The sequence below is a fragment of the Ambystoma mexicanum genome, chromosome 6q, assembly GCF_040938575.1.
Source record: "Ambystoma mexicanum isolate Mex_15411 chromosome 6q, UKY_AmexF1_1, whole genome shotgun sequence".
NCBI classification, from domain to species: Eukaryota; Metazoa; Chordata; class Amphibia; order Caudata; family Ambystomatidae; genus Ambystoma; species Ambystoma mexicanum.
The window spans coordinates 353,976,146-353,994,899 of record NC_090937.1 but is presented as its reverse complement, the minus strand read 5'-3'; the positions used below and the strand labels follow the sequence as shown (position 1 = coordinate 353,994,899).

General features: G+C 51.0%; 1 protein-coding gene across 1 annotated transcript in view; it reads left to right on the top strand.

Moving 5' to 3' along the window:
• Positions 1 to 9,958: 9,958 nt before the first annotated feature.
• The window catches only part of LOC138516032 (protein NipSnap homolog 3A-like), a 239,634-nt gene continuing 230,838 nt past the window's right edge, over positions 9,959 to 18,754 (top strand). Inside the window, exon 1 of the mRNA XM_069630841.1 lies at positions 9,959 to 10,150. Coding sequence (XP_069486942.1) covers positions 10,076 to 10,150 — 75 coding nt within the window. The 5' untranslated portion in view covers positions 9,959 to 10,075. The remainder of the gene's footprint in view (positions 10,151 to 18,754) is intronic.

Sequence of the window (18,754 nt, the reverse complement as noted above, 5' to 3'; positions counted from 1 at the left end):
ACCCGCGACGTCCTGAAGATCAAGAAGCGCTGGGAGGACTTGAGGTCCAGGACCCTTGTGAAGGCCCGGCGCCTCGTGGAGGGGGGCCGGGGCCGCATGAGTTCCATCCAGATGAGGGTCCTGGAACGCGTACGCCCAGCGCTCCACGCCCAGATCCTTGAGAGGGAGGCCCGTCTGGAGTTGAGCGGTAAGTGTCCAAGCATTACTGTGTGAGACAGGGCATGTTGCGGTGTGCTGGTTCTATGATACTTGCCTGTATGTGTGCCATAGGCCATGTATGCATGTATGTGTGCAGGGACATCATGGTAATGCATGTGCGACCAGTGATGTGTGATCCACATGGTTGTTGCATGTGTTGAAATGCCGCATGGGGAGCCCTATGCAGATTTTGAACATGAGAGCATGCCAGTCTCTGTACCTGGACATGGGTGGGGGTGAGGGATGGGTGCTGATGCCAGGTACATATATGGTAGCCATGTCTGTGTGCCTGACCTGCGTGTCTGTGACTTGTGCATGCCATGGATGCATGACACATGTGTGTGACAATGCACAGATTCAGTGAAGCAGCCAAATTACCCTTGTATCCGCTGTGTTTGGTGTGTTTGGGGCCAGATGGATGTGACTGAGGTGAAGTGTGTGCATGTGATAGGCATGAGCCATGATGCATGTGAGTTACATATCATTGAATGTTTCAAGAGTCCATTGGACATGAATGGAAATGTCCATGGCATGCACCATGCCTGTTACTGTGTGTGTTTTGCCTGGACTGACCCATGTGTTGTGGAGGGACATGATGGAAGTGTACTTTGACAGTGGTGCTCATCTGCTATTGCTTCCTGTCTAGGGGACCATTGTACAGTGCCCTGATGCTTGTGTTCTTTGTCTCCCTCTACGCAGCGGCTAGTGAAGAAGAGGGCGGAGACGGCGCTGTGGAGCAAGGCGGCAGGGATGCCCCCACGGCTGCAGCGGAAGGGGTGGGTGAGCCCCCACAGGGGCCTGCTACGGTGGGAGACGGTGAGGAGCCATGCAGGTTGGTGGTTTGCACAGAGGAGGAGGAGGCCGCCACTGGGGCACACATGGGGCCTGGTGGGGGCATCCCTGCTGGTGCAGTCCAGGGCCAGGGGCAGGAGGCAGCACAGGTCACCGTGGAGGGGCCTGTGCATGTCGCTGTCCCTGACCCTGTGAGTGCACCACCATGCACCAGCAGGGATGCCCCGTCCCAGGCCCGTCCGCAGGTAGAGGGGATGTCCATGTCACCTGACTCCCCTCCACCTGCGGACGTGGGAACCCCTGGCCGTGCGGAGAAGGTCCTGATTGGGGTCGCGATGCGCACGGCTGTGATTCGTGATGCCGTGCGTGCTTCCCGGGAGGAGCACGCACGTCATCACGAAGTGCACCGTGCCGACGTGGCCCAATTGGGATCGGCCATGTTCGGGGGTTTCCTGCATGTGTTGGCCAATGTGGCGGCCCTCTCCTCCTCTGTGCAGGCTATCCACCAGTCGTTCTCCTTGCCGTCTTCCAGCCCAGATGCCACCAGGGCCCCCTGTGGACCTGCCCCGACCAATGCAGCCAGCTCGGAGGGAATCCCATCCCTGCCACAGTTGGGAGTCGGAGGTCCAGCAGGGGTGGACAACACAGCAACTGGACCCCAGCAGATGGAAGATGTGACAGCATCATCAGGCAGGGCACGTGCACGACGGCGTCGGTGGTTTCCATCAGCCTGGATGCCGTCGTGCTGGCAGAGGCAGTGGCGTCGGAGGCAGCAGCGGGCTCGACGTGGGAGGCATCATGGCTCGGGGCCATCAAGATCAGAGGGGCAGGCATCGGCCGGAGGGCAGGGCAACCCTGGGATGGTGGTGTCTTCCGTGTGGGAGCAGTTGGTCCAGCGGATAGGTGCGGAGCGGCAGCGGGCGGAAGAGGAGCGGCTCACCATGGTCAGGGCGGAGTTCTCCATGCGTCGGGCGTTGAGGCGGGCTGAGTGCCTCGAGGAAGCTCGCAGGGAGTTTGAGCTGGACATGGGGTTATCCCTGCGGGACCTCGGGGCCAGGACAGAGTCCCGCCTCCAGGACATCGACATGGAGTTCGATGATGCCCTGCCCAGCAACATCACCGAGTGAGCCGCAGGACTTGCCCGCTGCCTTTGTATATAGTTATTTAGTTAGTTAGTGTTAGGTTTCCTTTATTAATTTTTGTTTTTTTGGACCGCTCGGACAATGGCCACTTTTTTGTATATATTATTTTCATTAGGTAGTAGTAGGTTTCATTTATGGTGTTGGGCTCATGGACCCTGGAATTTTCGTGTATATAGTTTGCTTTTTGAAGAAACATTTTTTTATTAATTATTGTGTTCACCATGAGGAAATGGTTTTTCATTATTTTACTTCCACATGATTTTGCTTTGGACAACATTTGTTTTTGGATTACTTTGTTTTTTTTATTTTTGCATTTGTTCTCGGACATGGACCATTTATTTTGTTATCCCCATTGTTGTATGTTTGATTTTTTTACTTATTTTTCATCTTTAATACATGTTCTTTTTAACTTTCACTTGTGGTATTTTCTCATTGGTTTCATACATGTCATGATATGGGTTTTGACATTGACTTGCACCCATTGTGTATGTGTGTGTGACGGACATGTGTTCATTTACAGACTTGCCATTGGGGTTGTATCATGTAATTGCATTCACTATGTGGGTGGATGCAATCCTTGCCTGGGTGTTTGTGCTGGGTATGCTGCCCATTACTGCCATGATTGAGTATCGTCAGGACCTGGGGGCAGGGGGACATGTGTGGGTGCCTGGTGGAGGCTGCCCCTGCACTGCTGGGGTGTGGGGGTGGTGGGAGACATGAGTGGGGGCCTGGTGGAGGGTGACCCTGCACTGCTGGGGTTTGGGGGTGGTGGGAGACATGGGTGGGGGCCTGGTGGAGGGTGCCCCTGCACTGCTGGGGGGTGGGGGTGGTGGGAGACATGAGTGGGGGCCTGGTGGAGGGTGCCCCTGCACTGCTGGGGGGTGGGGGTGGTGGGTGACATGAGTGGGGGCCTGGTGGAGGGTGCCCCTGGTGGCTGGGGGTGGTGGGAGACATGAGTGGGGGCCTGGTGGAGGGTGCCCCTGCACTGCTGAGGTGTGGGGGTGGTGGGAGACATGAGTGGGGGCCTGGTGGAGGGTGCCCCTGGTGGCTGGGGGGTGGGGGTGGTGGGAGACATGAGTGGGGGCCTGGTGGAGGCTGCCCCTGCACTGCTGGGGTGTGGGGGTGGTGGGAGACATGAGTGGGGGCCTGGTGGAGGGTGCCCCTGCACTGCTGGGGTGTGGGGGTGGTGGGAGACATGGGTGGGGGCCTGGTGGAGGGTGCCCCTGCACTGCTGGGGTGTGGGGGTGGTGGTAGACATGAGTGGGGGCCTGGTGGAGGGTGCCCCTGGTGGCTGGGGGGTGGGGGTGGTGGGAGACATGAGTGGGGGCCTGGTGGAGGGTGCCCCTGCACTGCTGGGGTGTGGGGGTGGTGGGAGACATGAGTGGGGGCCTGGTGGAGGGTGCCCCTGCACTGCTGGGGGGTGGGGGTGGTGGGAGACATGGGTGGGGGCCTGGTGGAGGGTGACCCTGCACTGCTGGGGTGTGGGGGTGGTGGTAGACATGAGTGGGGGCCTGGTGGAGGGTGCCCCTGGTGGCTGGGGGGTGGGGGTGGTGGGAGACATGAGTGGGGGCCTGGTGGAGGGTGCCCCTGCACTGCTGGGGTGTGGGGGTGGTGGGAGACATGAGTGGGGGCCTGTTGGAGGGTGCCCCTGGTGGCTGGGGTGTGGGGGTGGTGGGAGACATGAGTGGGGGCCTGGTGGAGGGTGCCCCTGGTGGCTGGGGGGTGGGGGTGGTGGGTGACATGAGTGGGGGCCTGGTGGAGGCTGCCCCTGCACTGCTGGGGTGTGGGGGTGGTGGGAGACATGAGTGGGGGCCTGGTGAAGGGTGCCCCTGCACTGCTGGGGTGTGGGAGTGGTGGGAGACATGAGTGGGGGCTTGGTGGAGGGTGCCCCTGGTGGCTGGGGTGTGGGGGTGGTGGGAGACATGAGTGGGGGCCTGGTGGAGGGTGCCCCTGCACTGCTGGGGGGTGGGGGTGGTGGGTGACATGAGTGGGGGCCTGGTGGAGGGTGCCCCTGGTGGCTGGGGGGTGGGGGTGGTGGGAGACATGAGTGGGGGCCTGGTGGAGGGTGCCCCTGGTGGCTGGGGGGTGGGGGTGGTGGGTGACATGAGTGGGGGCCTGGTGGAGGCTGCCCCTGCACTGCTGGGGTGTGGGGGTGGTGGGAGACATGAGTGGGGGCCTGGTGGAGGGTGCCCCTGCACTGCTGGGGTGTGGGGGTGGTGGGAGACATGAGTGGGGGCCTGGTGGAGGGTGCCCCTGGTGGCTGGGGGGTGGGGGTGGTGGGAGACATGAGTGGGGGCCTGGTGGAGGGTGCCCCTGCACTGCTGGGGGGTGGGGGTGGTGGGTGACATGAGTGGGGGCCTGGTGGAGGGTGCCCCTGGTGGCTGGGGGGTGGGGGTGGTGGGAGACATGAGTGGGGGCCTGGTGGAGGGTGCCCCTGGTGGCTGGGGTGTGGGGGTGGTGGGAGACATGAGTGGGGGCCTGGTGGAGGGTGCCCCTGGTGGCTGGGGGGTGGGGGTGGTGGGAGACATGAGTGGGGGCCTGGTGGAGGGTGCCCCTGCACTGCTGGGGTGTGGGGGTGGTGGGAGACATGAGTGGGGGCCTGGTGGAGGGTGCCCCTGGTGGCTGGGGGGTGGGGGTGGTGGTAGACATGAGTGGGGGCCTGGTGGAGGGTGCCCCTGGTGGCTGGGGTGTGGGGGTGGTGGGAGACATGAGTGGGGGCCTGGTGGAGGGTGCCCCTGGTGGCTGGGGGGTGGGGGTGGTGGGTGACATGAGTGGGGGCCTGGTGGAGGCTGCCCCTGCACTGCTGGGGGGTGGGGGTGGTGGGAGACATGAGTGGGGGCCTGGTGGAGGGTGCCCCTGCACTGCTGGGGGGTGGGGGTGGTGGGTGACATGAGTGGGGGCCTGGTGGAGGGTGCCCCTGGTGGCTGGGGGTGGTGGGAGACATGAGTGGGGGCCTGGTGGAGGGTGCCCCTGCACTGCTGGGGTGTGGGGGTGGTGGGAGACATGAGTGGGGGCCTGGTGGAGGGTGCCCCTGGTGGCTGGGGGGTGGGGGTGGTGGGAGACATGAGTGGGGGCCTGGTGGAGGGTGCCCCTGGTGGCTGGGGGGTGGGGGTGGTGGGAGACATGGGTGGGGGCCTGCTGGCAGGTGCCCCACAGTGCTGGGGGGTGGGGGTGGTGGGGGACATGAGTTGGACATGGGTGGGGGCCTGCTGGCAGGTGCCCCACAGTGCTGGGGGGTGGGGGTGCAAGGGGACATGAGTTGGTGTTCATTAGTTCAAGGAGACATGTGCCTTTGCTGGGGGGCATGCCCATGTTGGGTGGGCTGCCTGCGGGACATGACCAGGGATGCAGGGTAGTCCCCTGTGGTGTGGGCTGCCTGCAGGGGCCGTGGAGGGTGTACAGGGTACACCTGGGAGGACCCACACTGTCAAATCACATGTGGGACTCCCCGGCACCCCTGAAATACACGTACCGTGCAGAAATCGCGTGTAAAACTTCCCGCGCACCCCTGAAATACACGCGCCCAGGCTATTCGCGTGTGGAACTTCACGCGCACCCCTGAAATACACGCGCCCAGGCTATTCGCGTGTAAAACTTCCTGCGCACCCCTGAAATACACACGCCCAGGCTATTCGCGTGTGGAACTTCCCGCGCACCCCTGAAATACACGCGCCCAGGCTATTCGTGTGTGGAACTTCCCGCGCACCCCTGAAATACACGCGCCCAGGCTATTCGCGTGTAAAACTTCCCGCGCACCCCTGAAATACACGCGCCCAGGCTATTCGCGTGTGGAACTTCCCGCGCACCCCTGAAATACACGCGCCCAGGCTATTCGCGTGTGGAACTTCCCGCGCACCCCTGAAATACACGCGCCCAGGCTATTCGCGTGTGGAACTCCCCGCGCACCCCTGAAATACACGCGTCCAGGCTATTCGCGTGTGGAACTTCCCGCGCACCCCTGAAATACACGCGCCCAGGCTATTCGCGTGTGGAACTCCCCGCGCACCCCTGAAATACACGCGCCCAGGCTATTCGCGTGTGGAACTTCCCGCGCACCCCTGAAATACACGCGCCCAGGCTATTCGCGTGTGGAACTTCCCACGCACCCCTTAAATACACGCGCCCAGGCTATTCGCGTGTGGAACTTCCCGCGCACCCCTGGAATACACGTAGCCCGCTCCCCCAGGCCCGATCGCCTGAGGAACTTCACGCGAACCCCTGTAATACACGTAGCCCGCTACCCCAGGCCCGATCGCGTGAGGAACTTCACGCGAACCCCTGTAATACACGTAGCCCGCTCCCCCAGGCCCTATCGCGTGTGAAACTTCACGCGAACCCCTGAAATACACGTAGCACGCTCCCCCAGGCCCGATCGCGTGAGGAACTTCACGCGAACCCCTGTAATACACGTAGCCCGCTCCCCCAGACCCGATCGCGTGTGAAACTTCACTCGAACCCCTGAAATACACGTAGCACGCTCCCCCAGGCCCGATCGCGTGAGAAACTTCACGCGAACCCCTGAAATACACGTAGCCCGCTCCCCCAGGCCCGATCGCGTGAATAACTTCACGCGAACCCCTGTGATGCACGTACCCTGCTGAAATCGCGTGTTAGACTTCCCGCGCACCCCGGTATACACGCACACGTATTTTTTGTCAGCGGGTGTCCGTGTTTGTGGGTACCCCTTTGCACGTCATTTTTCCTGGAGGGCCACAGTATGGGACATTCATCATGGCAGTATATAGGTGCTATTTGTTGGCGCACCTTTTGGCGCACATTTCTTACAGCCGCAGAGACGCTACCGCCTGCTTTCTTGTGGCGGTCGTGTTTGTGCCTGTGCGCTGGTTTGAGCGTGCGCTTTTTTCCCCTATTCTATTCCATGAATAAGTGTTGTAGGCGAGCGTGTGGGCGTTCCGCGCACTTGTGCCCTGTACTTCCCCCGTGACGCCCACGTTTTGGCAAGTTGTTCCCCATTCCGAGTGTTACGCCCGTGTTCCACCTACTTTTGTTGCGTGCGCCGCGCTATGTGCGAATTTCGCTGTGGCCTGTGCGATTTTCGCTGTGACCTGGCGCACGCTGTTAGATGGCCTGTGCGCCAACGTGCGCCGCGCACTTTTTTATCGCACATCCGCTGGTTTTCTCGCGCACGGCCTTCCATGAATCGACGTGCGCTGCTTTTCGTGCGATTTTCGCACTTGCACTGCGATTTTCGCTATTCCACTGCGATTCGCACGTTTTTGCCCACTTGCGCCGCGCTAATTATTCCATGAATCGGCCTGTAGGTGTGCACTCATCAATCAATGGTCGACTGCTCTGCACCCAGAGACAACAGGACATTTAAACATCACAACAGTCATATGTAAATAAAAGTATCCAAATGTTGGTGCGAACAAATAGCGCTGTATAAAATCTTGCGCGCTACAAACCATTTTTGAGCCTCCACGCGTAAAGTGTCCTGCGAAGCCATTTTGAAAAGTTGACCACCCTATCTAGGGTGGCCAACTGTCCCGTATTTCACGGGACTTACCCGTATTAATGGGGTTTGTCCCGCGTTCTGCAGATACTCTATGCAGGACGTCAAAAATCCTGCATTTGCTGCAGCCCGGCCCATACATGCCTTTTCAGTTCTGGGTTCACACTTCCCTGTAATCGCTGGAGCTCAGGCAGCAGACAGGCGCTCACTGGGTCCGTGCAGCACCTTAACACATTGCATTACAATGGGAGCAATTAGGCACTGATGAAAAGGAGGAAGGAGGACTATTAGCAGGGACTTTGGCCTTTAAGAAATGTAAATGGCAGTGATGAGAAGCAGGAAGAGTGCACAATGCAGCATGCTGTGTGAAATAAGACTGGTTTTAAAAGCCAAGTAAGATTTTTTTGTCTCGCATTACTTTCCATGGTGCCGTGCAGGACGGGGAAAATACATACATAAAGCCATACATATTTTGCTCAAGCTGTTTCTGTAACAATTTACATAGTGTACGTTTAAATTATTATGAGATACTTGTTTATTATATTGTGGCCATTATTTTCAAGGCATTTCTTTAAACAAAGCTTTCATAAATATTGATATCACCTCAACCTGGAAAGACATGTAGTTAACTTCTTAAATTGCCCGCAACCTGTTTTTACCCCTAACCAGAGCGCCTGATCCTGCACAAATCATTCAATCTCACTGATTCAGTTAATAGCTTATGCTATATTATTGTTATTATGTCTTTATTAAAAGAAGTCCCCACTCACTATTTAATGACTATAGAATTGCTTCATATCTAGTAATAGTGTCATTCATGTTTTTCACACCCCAAAGTTATTTGCAACTTAATGTAATCATTAACTTATTTTAAAGCCATTTCCCATGGTGCCTCGAAGTGTCAAATACTGATGCTGCTTTTTGCAGTGCCCTTTCTCTGACGTCACTTATGTTGGTGTCAACATGTATGCAAATTGGGATGTTTGCACATATTTTGGCTCACAGGGCCTGGATACAGCTCTAACAGACGAGGATCCTGCATATATTATGGTCCCACAGTTTTGATGTGCTGTGTGTGTTAAAATGCTATCTGCCACTAATGTATCCCAAAAGTGGATGGGACGGGTGGGGTGGAATTGCACTATATGGAACTGCGCGCACTGCAGTCCGCTTTCAATGGCTACTACTTTTAAAGCGTTCTGCTAAACCCTTTGTAAAGCTCAGCCACATAATAGCCAAAACTAAAAATGCATAAAACTGCACCGACAGGACATCCCCCTTTCCTTTGCACGACTACCTCAAATCTTTTTCAAAAGGATGTTGGTATTCACGTCCTCCCCAGAAATATATGGCCAAAAAGACTTCTATGATGACCCGCTAGCAAAGTAACACGTCACTTAAAATGCCAATTACCTAAGACATGAGAATTTTAACCAGAAGCTATCCTGCAAGTTGAGAGGCGTTATCAAGGCCAATCTCTTAACTTGAAAAGTAGTTTATCGACAATATCGATGGAAAACGAACATTTCAGTCTTATCAAACACTACCATACTTGCCAACCCTCCAGAATTAGGCAGTAGGCTACTGCTTTTTAAGCAGTCCTACTGCCTACAGATTTCAGTGACAGATCCTACTGCTTTTTACAGTGGCAAATAATGTATGTGACTCTAAGGCAGGCTCCAGGACAAGCAACACATTAATTTGTCTGTGTGTACAGTGGACTGGTAGGTGATTACTTTAATTGGGCTCAGACCAATCTCCTGATCTGAAAGCTACTTGACTCTTGCCAGGACAACCCTTAGGTGAACCACCAGTGAAGGAAAGTGCCATCACACAGCATCTGCCTATGAGACTGACGGGGTATCACTCGCCATGCCATTCAGTGTTCAACTTGCAATAAATATGTACTGCCTCAGCCTGGGCTGCTGCTACAGAGCAGTGGCAAACGTTGCCTATCAGCTCTGTGTGAATTCTTTCTGTGAAGTTAGGTAATTGAATTTGGTGTTAGGTTACCATTCAGAATTATACATTTTTAACATTTCAACATCTTTCCGTGTTGTGCTGTTTGATGGGTTGTGTATTTTAGAATGCTTCAATGGTGCCAACAATGTATGTTTTGTATTTTCCTGTGATGTCATTGGTATGGGAATTATTATTTTTGAAACTTGAAAATTCCTACATCTTTTTGGTCGCAGAATGTTGGCAGGTATGCACTAGCTCGGGGAATATAAATACTTCAAGAGAAGCGATCAGAGCATTTCTATTTCTAGCTGCCATTTCTGCTGTGGCAGCGTGTGCTGTGCTGTTCTCTCTCGGCTTCCGTACGCTCTGCGCGACGACAGAAGGGGGCGCGCGCTGTGGGGCAGCAGCGGACGCAAAGCGAAGGGGAGGGGGCGAATCTCTGCAACGTTTAAGTTTTCTTGTGGCAGGCTGAGCGGGTTGACTGCCGCGTTCACCAACCCCCCGCGCCATGATGACCTTCCGCAGCCTAGTGAGAGGGGCGGCGGTGGCAGGAGCAGCGCGTGACGCGGCGACTCGAGCTCAGGTAACCACTGACAGCCCGCCGCGGAACTGGGTGTGACTAAAGGGACAAACCTAGACCTACTGTCAACGTGTCTCACCCGTCGCGAGTTTCTAGGGGCGGGACGATAAGAAGTAGCTCCCTAATTGGGGCGACCGAGTTTTAGGAGCCTCTTGGCAATTGTTCACTGTCTCGCGTTGTTGTCACTCAGACACCTGGCCACTGGAAGCAACAGTAGCTCCGTGTCCTTCTACACGTGCACATTAACAGATATGCAGCATAGCTCGCTGCCGCCACCTGACGGTGCAGGAAGTTGATGTACTTGGGTCAGTGTACTGGGGTCAAAGTGCTGGAAATGACTGGCGTAGGCGCCACACAATAATTTAACCCGCACACTGTTTGTTAATCGAATCTTCCTTACTTATACTAGGCAAAACCAACGTTGACTAGGATTGTGTCACGATTTGAAAAACACATGACCCTGACCCTGTTTTGCATCGAGGGGCACCTTTTTAGTTCTTTGCATGATGCAGGGAGGCACGAGCCTGCATCGACTTCCTCACCTTTAGTTTAAATGCCATTGCTAAATTGCTTTTGTGGGCCCAAGGTCCATATTTCACTTTCAAATAATAAAAAATGTGTATACAATATTTCTGTATCCTATTGAATGTGTTAATGCTTTTGCCCAAATCCCCTTTAGCATTAAGTCGTAACTGGACCGTATTGGATTCGTATGCACTGCGAAATCATTTTGAGAAGGCTCAATATGATGCCTGCTTCGTGACTTTATTACACAATAAGTTCTGAGTTATTGTGTCCAATGCTGCAGAAAAGTCAATAAAAGGCGCATAAACGGGTAGATTGTTAAACTTTCTATACTGTTCAATTATTAATTATGATTTTCAACACATTCGTTCTAGAAAGTCATAATTCTATTAAAGACACGGATGGAAAGGATTATGCTTTCCCATAACGTAACTTCTCGAGCTGCAATGAAATAAACAATAATACAATCAATAACAAAGATGAATACAAGTCCCACTTGTTTCGAGTGTTTGGTAGTTCAGGTGTTATTGGCTCCTGAAAAACGTGTGTCAGAAAAATGTCCAATCCACAGTCACGTCGCCACATGAACACAGGAACTCCCATTAACCCCCACTCATTTCTTTTGCTGATCCCAAAATGCACCCCAACTGGTAGATGTGAAATTCCCAGAAGATTCTCCGACCTTTTATTCTGTGGCCAAAAGGATGTAGGATTTTTCAAGTTTCAAAAAGAATACTTTACATAACAATTACATCACAGGAAAATACAAAACATACATTGTTGGCACCACAGGAGCATTCTAAATATACACAACCCATCAAACAGCACAACATGGAAAGATGTTAAAATGTATAATTCTGAATGCTAAGTTAACACCAAATTCAATTACCTAACTTCACAGAAGGTAATCACACAGAGCTGGTAGACCACGGTTGCCACTGCTTGTAGCAGCAGCCCGGGCAGTAAATATTTATTCCTGCAGTGCAAGATGAATAACTGTACATCATGGCGACTGGTACCCTCCTCAGTGTGATATGCAGATGCTGTCTGATGGTGCTACACTCTGCCACTTGCCTTTACTGGTGGTTCACCTAAGGCCTATCCCGGACAGAGTGCAGGACAGTCATGTAGCTGTCAGGTCAGTGGATTGGTCTTAGCCCATCACTCAAAGTAATTGGCCACCCACCGCACAGACCGAATAACTAGTCTTGCATGCAGTGCTCCAGATAAGATTTTGAGGTGGGAGAATTTTACTCCGTATTTTTAAATTTTGAGAGTAAGTGTGATTTCAAGAGAGTAAAAATGACTTTTCTACTTTGCAAGAGAGTAAAATGTATGTGACATCCAGTCGATGTGTGCAAAAACAATGGAAATCAATACCATGTGGCAGCTTTCTGCATTGTGACAGAATACACCTTTCATTACTGTTCTAAGGTCTGGCCATTTGATCGCTCCTGTATATATTTAAATGTTGAAGCACAAAAACCTAGTCAATTAAATAGTAAAGCAAACATGAAATACCATTGTGTGTTTTGAGGTTCAATAGCAGAATTGTCTTTTGATGTTTAATGAAAGTCCTCATTTCTTGGACCTAATGGTATGCCAATGTTATGGTACAACAGTGCAGAGAGGCAAGCACACCATACTAAATGCTATACCTAATCTCATCGTGAAATGGTTAATTATATAACGCTTTTGGCTAAGCGCTGTACATTTAACATATTTATCACAATTATCACCAAATTGAAGTTGGGAATCCTTTATTGATCTCGAAAGGATGAAAGGCTGAGTTGGCCTTGCCGAGATTCAAACCTGCAACCTACAGATCGGAGCAACAAGCGCTTAACCGGCTGAGCTATCCTATTGGCTAACATCCTTCAGAGGTTGGTTAACTGAGTATCGAATAAGGTATAATAATCACAGTGCCTAGATGTTGGACAAACCATCTATAAAGTGCAAGATAAAGTTAAATGCCTATCTGGATTAACACGGGGACAGGTTTTGCTGAGTTCATATTTCAATTACAAATGTAACTTTAATCTGTTTGTTTTTGAACAGTGCTTGCACTTCCTGGAGAGTCAGGTTTTGGATGTTTTAATTGTAGTCTTGAATATTTGAGAGGCTATAACATCTGTGATTGGTGTAATGACAATCAATCATTAGCTAAGACTCTGCTGTCACTGACCTTTTAAAGTAATGTACCCCATTGACTGCAAGGTTGAATGGCTCTAAACTAGACCATGCATAGTCATCAATTTACACAATGTTTTTAGAATTAGGGTGTACATTAAATTATAGGTGTAAAATTGATCGGCCTGTGATAAATACAATTGTGCATTACTGGTTTTCTTTCACTGGAAAGCATAATTTGTTACAAAAGATGAATTCTCAATTGCAACAGTTTTCCATCTTATTAATTATATAATCCTATAATGCTAGGAAAATAAATATGCACAGTGCTTCTGTTTGATCCATGAGCAACTACACACAACACAGCCGAAGCTGAATGAAAAGAAATAGTTCCTTTTATCGCAATGTGCAATTTCTTTTTTGAAAGGCTTCAGAGAAATACATTCTGTTTCAGAGGCAAATCAAAAGAAGCGTTTTGGTTTCTGTCAAGTAACCTGACCTTTGCACTGCCCTCTGCTTTAAACGTGTGCGTAATAGAGCTGTCGTATTTACAAGATGTTCATGCTAAAAAGTCCTAGTACACACCTTATCTGGAGGCCTGCTTGTATGCTCGGTCTTGGGCCGGTCTCAAGCAGCCTCCTTTAGAGTCACATAAATTACCTGCCCCTGTAAAAAGCAGTAGAATATGTCACCCAAATCTGTAGGTGGTTGGACTGCTTAGCGGTTGGACTGCTTAAAGAGCACAAGCCTACTGTCCAAATCCGTAAGGTTGGCAAGTATGCAGCTGGCTTGTTCTCCACGATAGTACCTAGTATGACAAAATACATATTTCAATGCACCAAATCAAGATGGTGGGAATTGTGTCATAGGGCCTCATTATGAGTCCGGCAGTAACCTTCTATGGGAGTGGGGACTCGGAAGCGCCAGCACCGTTGTTAACGCTTCCGTGAAGGGTCTGCATACCATCGCCGCTGCGCCCGGCAGGTTCAGACCTGTCTGGCCCAGCGGCCACGGCAGGCAGACACGTAGTTTGCTGGTCCGGAAACAAGGGTACCAATGTTCTTACCGGCACCCTTGTTTCTGAACCGGCAAACTGCTAATGATGCCCATAGTGTTACAACATGTCTTTACGATATCAATAAACATAATACCTCAATGACATACATAGATCAACACGATTGCAAGGGTGGGATAATCCTTCGCCTCTGTGTCTTTAATAGAATTATGACTTTCTGGAACTAATGTGTTGAAAATCTGAATTCTATGTCAAGATCGGAGGCTCGGATTATGCTTGTTCAAAGATTACTTACCACCAACTTCTCAGTTGGTTTGAAATGAAGGTCTTGAAAGTAGATTCATTTGACCCGTCTGTGGAACTCATGATATCTTCCAATCTGGCCCTACATTGAAGGCCTTACTGGCTATAGCGCCCCTCACTGATTGATCATCATAACAATGCACATTGATACCAGCCTGGCTCATCACCCATATTAGCCATCTGGCTAGCGTCTCTGGTGAAACTGCACCACATGACTTGCACAAGGCTATCAGTAGTTATGAAACTCCTTTAGGTCTCGCATCACGCATGATCTACTCATGCTAAGCATCTAATCGGGCATAACTTTGGCTGATTCGAGAATTCCTCATAGGCAATTGATCTAAGCAGTGTTTTCATCCTCCTCGATATGAGGGGCGTTACCCCATTCAGTGATAACTATTTCCTATTCACTTCGAGAGCCCTGACATTGGATACTACTTTGCACGATAGCAGGCCCAAGAGCATCGTGAGATAAGCAGATAATGCTTTCCTAGATAGATGTGTATTCTCTGGCCATGTTAGAAACATTTTCAGTACTGTACATCTCACAGCTGAGTGTATTTCTCTTTGGGAGGTCTAGTCATTCTTATCCCTTTTTAATAGTCTACATACCAGAGGATGCTCCCCGTTCGGCACCCCTTCAAGCTTTGGATAGCCTGCCGATATCGCCGAGCGGGCTGTTTTAATGGTCCTATATGCTTTCCGTTTGCGCTGTCATCTGTGCCAGATAATTTACAAAGTGAACTACATCGAGGTGAACGTCCCTTTTCCATGCACCAACTACACCATTTCGTCCATGCAGACCTTTATGCTCTATGTCCCTGGTGCCCAAGATTTGTTGATGATGAGCTCAGCCTCGCTTGATAATCCTGGCCTAACGCAAGATCTCCTGAATTCACCCAGACGATCAGATTGAGCCTGCCTGACAGCACCAGTTGATGGCCGCCCCCTCCTGGGGTTTCGCACAATAGTTTTGTGTCTGGGTAGCGCTACCAGGTTGCTGCGTGTTAGCTCCAGCACACCTGGAAACCAGGCCTGTCCTTTCCAATCCGGCGTGATCAAAATCAGAGAGGCTTTCTGCCTCCTCACCTGAGCTAATGTTCTTGCGATCATCTAGAATGTGGGAAAGGTGGAACATGTGTCCTAACCCCGCGATTGAAGGAAGGCATCCGTTACTTCTACCTTTGGGTCTGACCTCCAACTGAAGAACTGAGGTAGGTGGTTGTTCAACACCTCCTCGTCCAGCTTCCAGTCGCTGGCATCCTTGAGGAATCTGGAGTTCCAATCGGCTACCTTGTTCAGTCTTCCCGGCAGGTATTCCGCGTCACTGAAGACTGAGGCGCCTGAACTCTTTTGCTATTTCTGCCAACATTTGTGCCACTCAATCTGTTTATATACCTGACACATTGTCCATTTTGAGTAGTACGCAACATTGTGCCCTCTCTTGAGTCCAGCATCGTACTGCAAAGGGCCCTGCCAGTAGTTCTAGGCAATTGATGTGCATGGGAGTTTCCCGATCCTACCACTTGCCCCCTGTCGACAGGTTCCCGCAACAAGCTCCCCAGCCCCATCTGCTGGCGTCAGATTCTATAATTGGGTCCAGGGATGAGCCAAATATAGCTCTCCCGATCCATGTATCCATGTGTTGGAGCCACCATACCAATTCCTCTCTCACCTCTCGGGAAACCGAGACCTGTTCGTATGACGCGCCCCACCTGAGATGCTGGATCTTCAGTCTCTGGAGTGCCCTGTAGTGTAATGGCACCGGGAATATAGCCTGGATTGAGGAGGCTAGCTGCCCCACCAGTCTGGCAATATCTTGTAACGATAATTCTCTCTTCAACAGCGTCTGTCTGATCTGTTTCTTGATGTCGTTGCCATGTTCATCAGCAAACTGAGAGACCCCCGCGTTAAATCTATCAGGAATTCCATGGATTGTTCTGGGTGAATACCGGATTTATCCCAGTTGATCAAAAACCCCAGACTCTGGAGTAAATCCAGAGCAATGTTCACCTGCACTAGAGTATATCTTTGGCCTGGCACATTAAGCATAAGTCGTCCAGGTATACTATGAGACGAATACCCTGTTCCCTCAGATAGGTCACCACGAGTTTCATCAGTTTGGTGAAACACTGTGGTGCTGATGCCAAGCCGAAAGGACGGCAACAGGAATCCCATGTTTCTCTCCCAGTGGAACCTCAGGAATTTCCGATGTTCCTCTGCCACAGTTAAAGTCAAATAAGCATCCTGAGGGTCTATCCTGGTCATCGAATCTCCCTATAATAATGTCCCTGCTGAGATGGATCCCCTCCATTTTGAAGTGCCTGTACACCACAAATTTGTTTAGGGCTCTCAGGTTGATAATAGCTCTCAACTTGTATTTACCCTTGACTAGGAATACATTGCTTCTGAAGCCTCTGATACTTGCACAATAATCGCGTTACAGCTCTAGAAGTTGTTGGTCTTCTATGCTTGATTGCATACCACTCGGGGGGGGCGGGGGTCAAAGGGGGTAAGGGGGAATTGGGCCGATACACCCGAATTGGTGTTGCGTGAAAATCTATGTGAAAACCTCATACTGTGTCCAAATACCAAGCATCTTTGGATATAGACAGCAAGGCACCTACATGATTTGTCTATCTCCCTCCTACAGTGGGGGCTATGTGCTTATAATGTGCCTCATTTTGCTCACTCTTTCACTGAGTTATTCTGTTGGCGGTCTCCTTGTTGCCATCCTCTGCCCCTTCCTCTTCCTCGGGAGGGGAAGAAGTGGTTTGCGTTCCGATCTTCTTTATCTCTCCATTGTGTTCTCTTGCCAAAGGACCTGTTGTAGTGGTATCAGCTGGAAGAGCGTCCCCTGCCTCTACCAGCCCTCCTGAAAATGTGTCTGCCAAATACCCTCTTCAGCAAGTCCTGCGCTTTGTCGAGGGCTGCGTACGAGTTGGCAAACCTGGTCAGTTCCTTTTTATAAAGGTGTCTTCGAACAATTTCCCTTTTGCGGTTGTTGTAGGTTCTGAAGCAGCCAGATCGCTAAGCTTGGGGTTCTATGTTCACTAACAGCGACCTCCTTCTTTTGGTAGTAATTGCATATTTGACATTTCCCAGCATGCAAATGACCTCTGTCCCCATCCGTTTAGAATCACTGGATCCACTGCTTCTTTTTTCTCCCGGGCCTCTTCAGCCACCTGGAGAATTTTTGTGAGAGCCTACAATGTCCAAAATCTTGTCTTGGCAGGAACAGCAGGACCTGTCGAGACCCTTCCTCACATCCAGGCCTCCAGATAAGGAGCGTACTAGGCCTTTTTACGCATGAAAATCTTGCAAATACAACAGCTTTATTATTTTCCTGTGTACATTTACACACAGGTTTAGAGCAGAGGGCAGTGCAAAGGTCAGATTACTTGACACAAACCAGAAGGCTACTTTTGATTTTTATCTACATGGATGTAATTGCAAGCCACCTCTGAAACGGAATGTATTTCTCTGAAGCCGGCTAGGTTTTTGCGATTTCAACATTTAAATATATACCGGAGAGATCAAATGGCCAGACCTTAGAGAAATAATAAAAGGAGTATTCTGTCACAATGCAGAAAGCTGCCGTACAGTAAGAATTTCCATACAGTTTGTGCATGCGCCGCTGGATGTCACATACATTGGTTCTACGTGATTTCGCCGCCTGATTTTACATCGTGGGACTTTTCATCGCCACCCTTTCATCAGCAAAATTATTTGCTGATGCGCCTCCCTAAGCCCCCATACTTAAAAAAACATACCCCAACCCGCACAAACACCCCCCCTAAAAAAAAATAAAAAATAAAAAAAAAATTGGCGATGAAAGGGTCGGCGATGAAAAGTCCCACAATGTAAAATCAGGCGACGAAATGCATGTATACCACATACATTTTACTCTCTTGCAAAGGAGAAAAGTCATTTTTACTCTCTTAAAATCACATTTACTCTCAAAGTTTAAAAACGGGGAGTAAAATACTCCCACTTCAAAATCTTATCTGGGGCACTGCAGTCACATCCTTCACATATTTCCTCATGAAGGTGACGATCATTTCGTCGATCTCAAGTGTGTCAGCTATTCCACCTCGGCGGAAATGTCTTGGGCATTCCGCCCTTAGTTTACTCCTGACTTCCTTCGCCATCTGCGCCCTAAGGCGTTTCATAAGATAGGTCGCTGCCACCTTCTTAGGTGGCTCCCACTCTGAGTATTGGGGGTGGACTAGAGCCTCCGAGTCAAACTCATTGCCCCCTTCAACATCTTCCTAATCAGCTTTTCTTTTCTTCTGAGCTTTCTTGTGCTCCTCATCTGAAGATGACATTGATACTACTTCCTCCTCAGAGGACTCTTGCCAATGGTCATCCTCTTCGCCTGAGCTACTGGATGAATCGTCATGCCACCTGCTACTTTTTGCCCTGGATCTCACTTTATCATTTTTGCCACTTTTCCTCTTCAGTGGTGTGCCCGGTGGGTGGGGTCTGTTTGCAGGCTTCTTTTCTTCCCCCTTTACCTCTCCCGTGTTCAATACCCCTTATTTCTTCCATTCCTTGGGAGAACTTTAACCAGTTCTCCATCACTCATCTGCTGTGACCCAGGACCCTTTGCACCCATAGCTTTCTGTATTGTT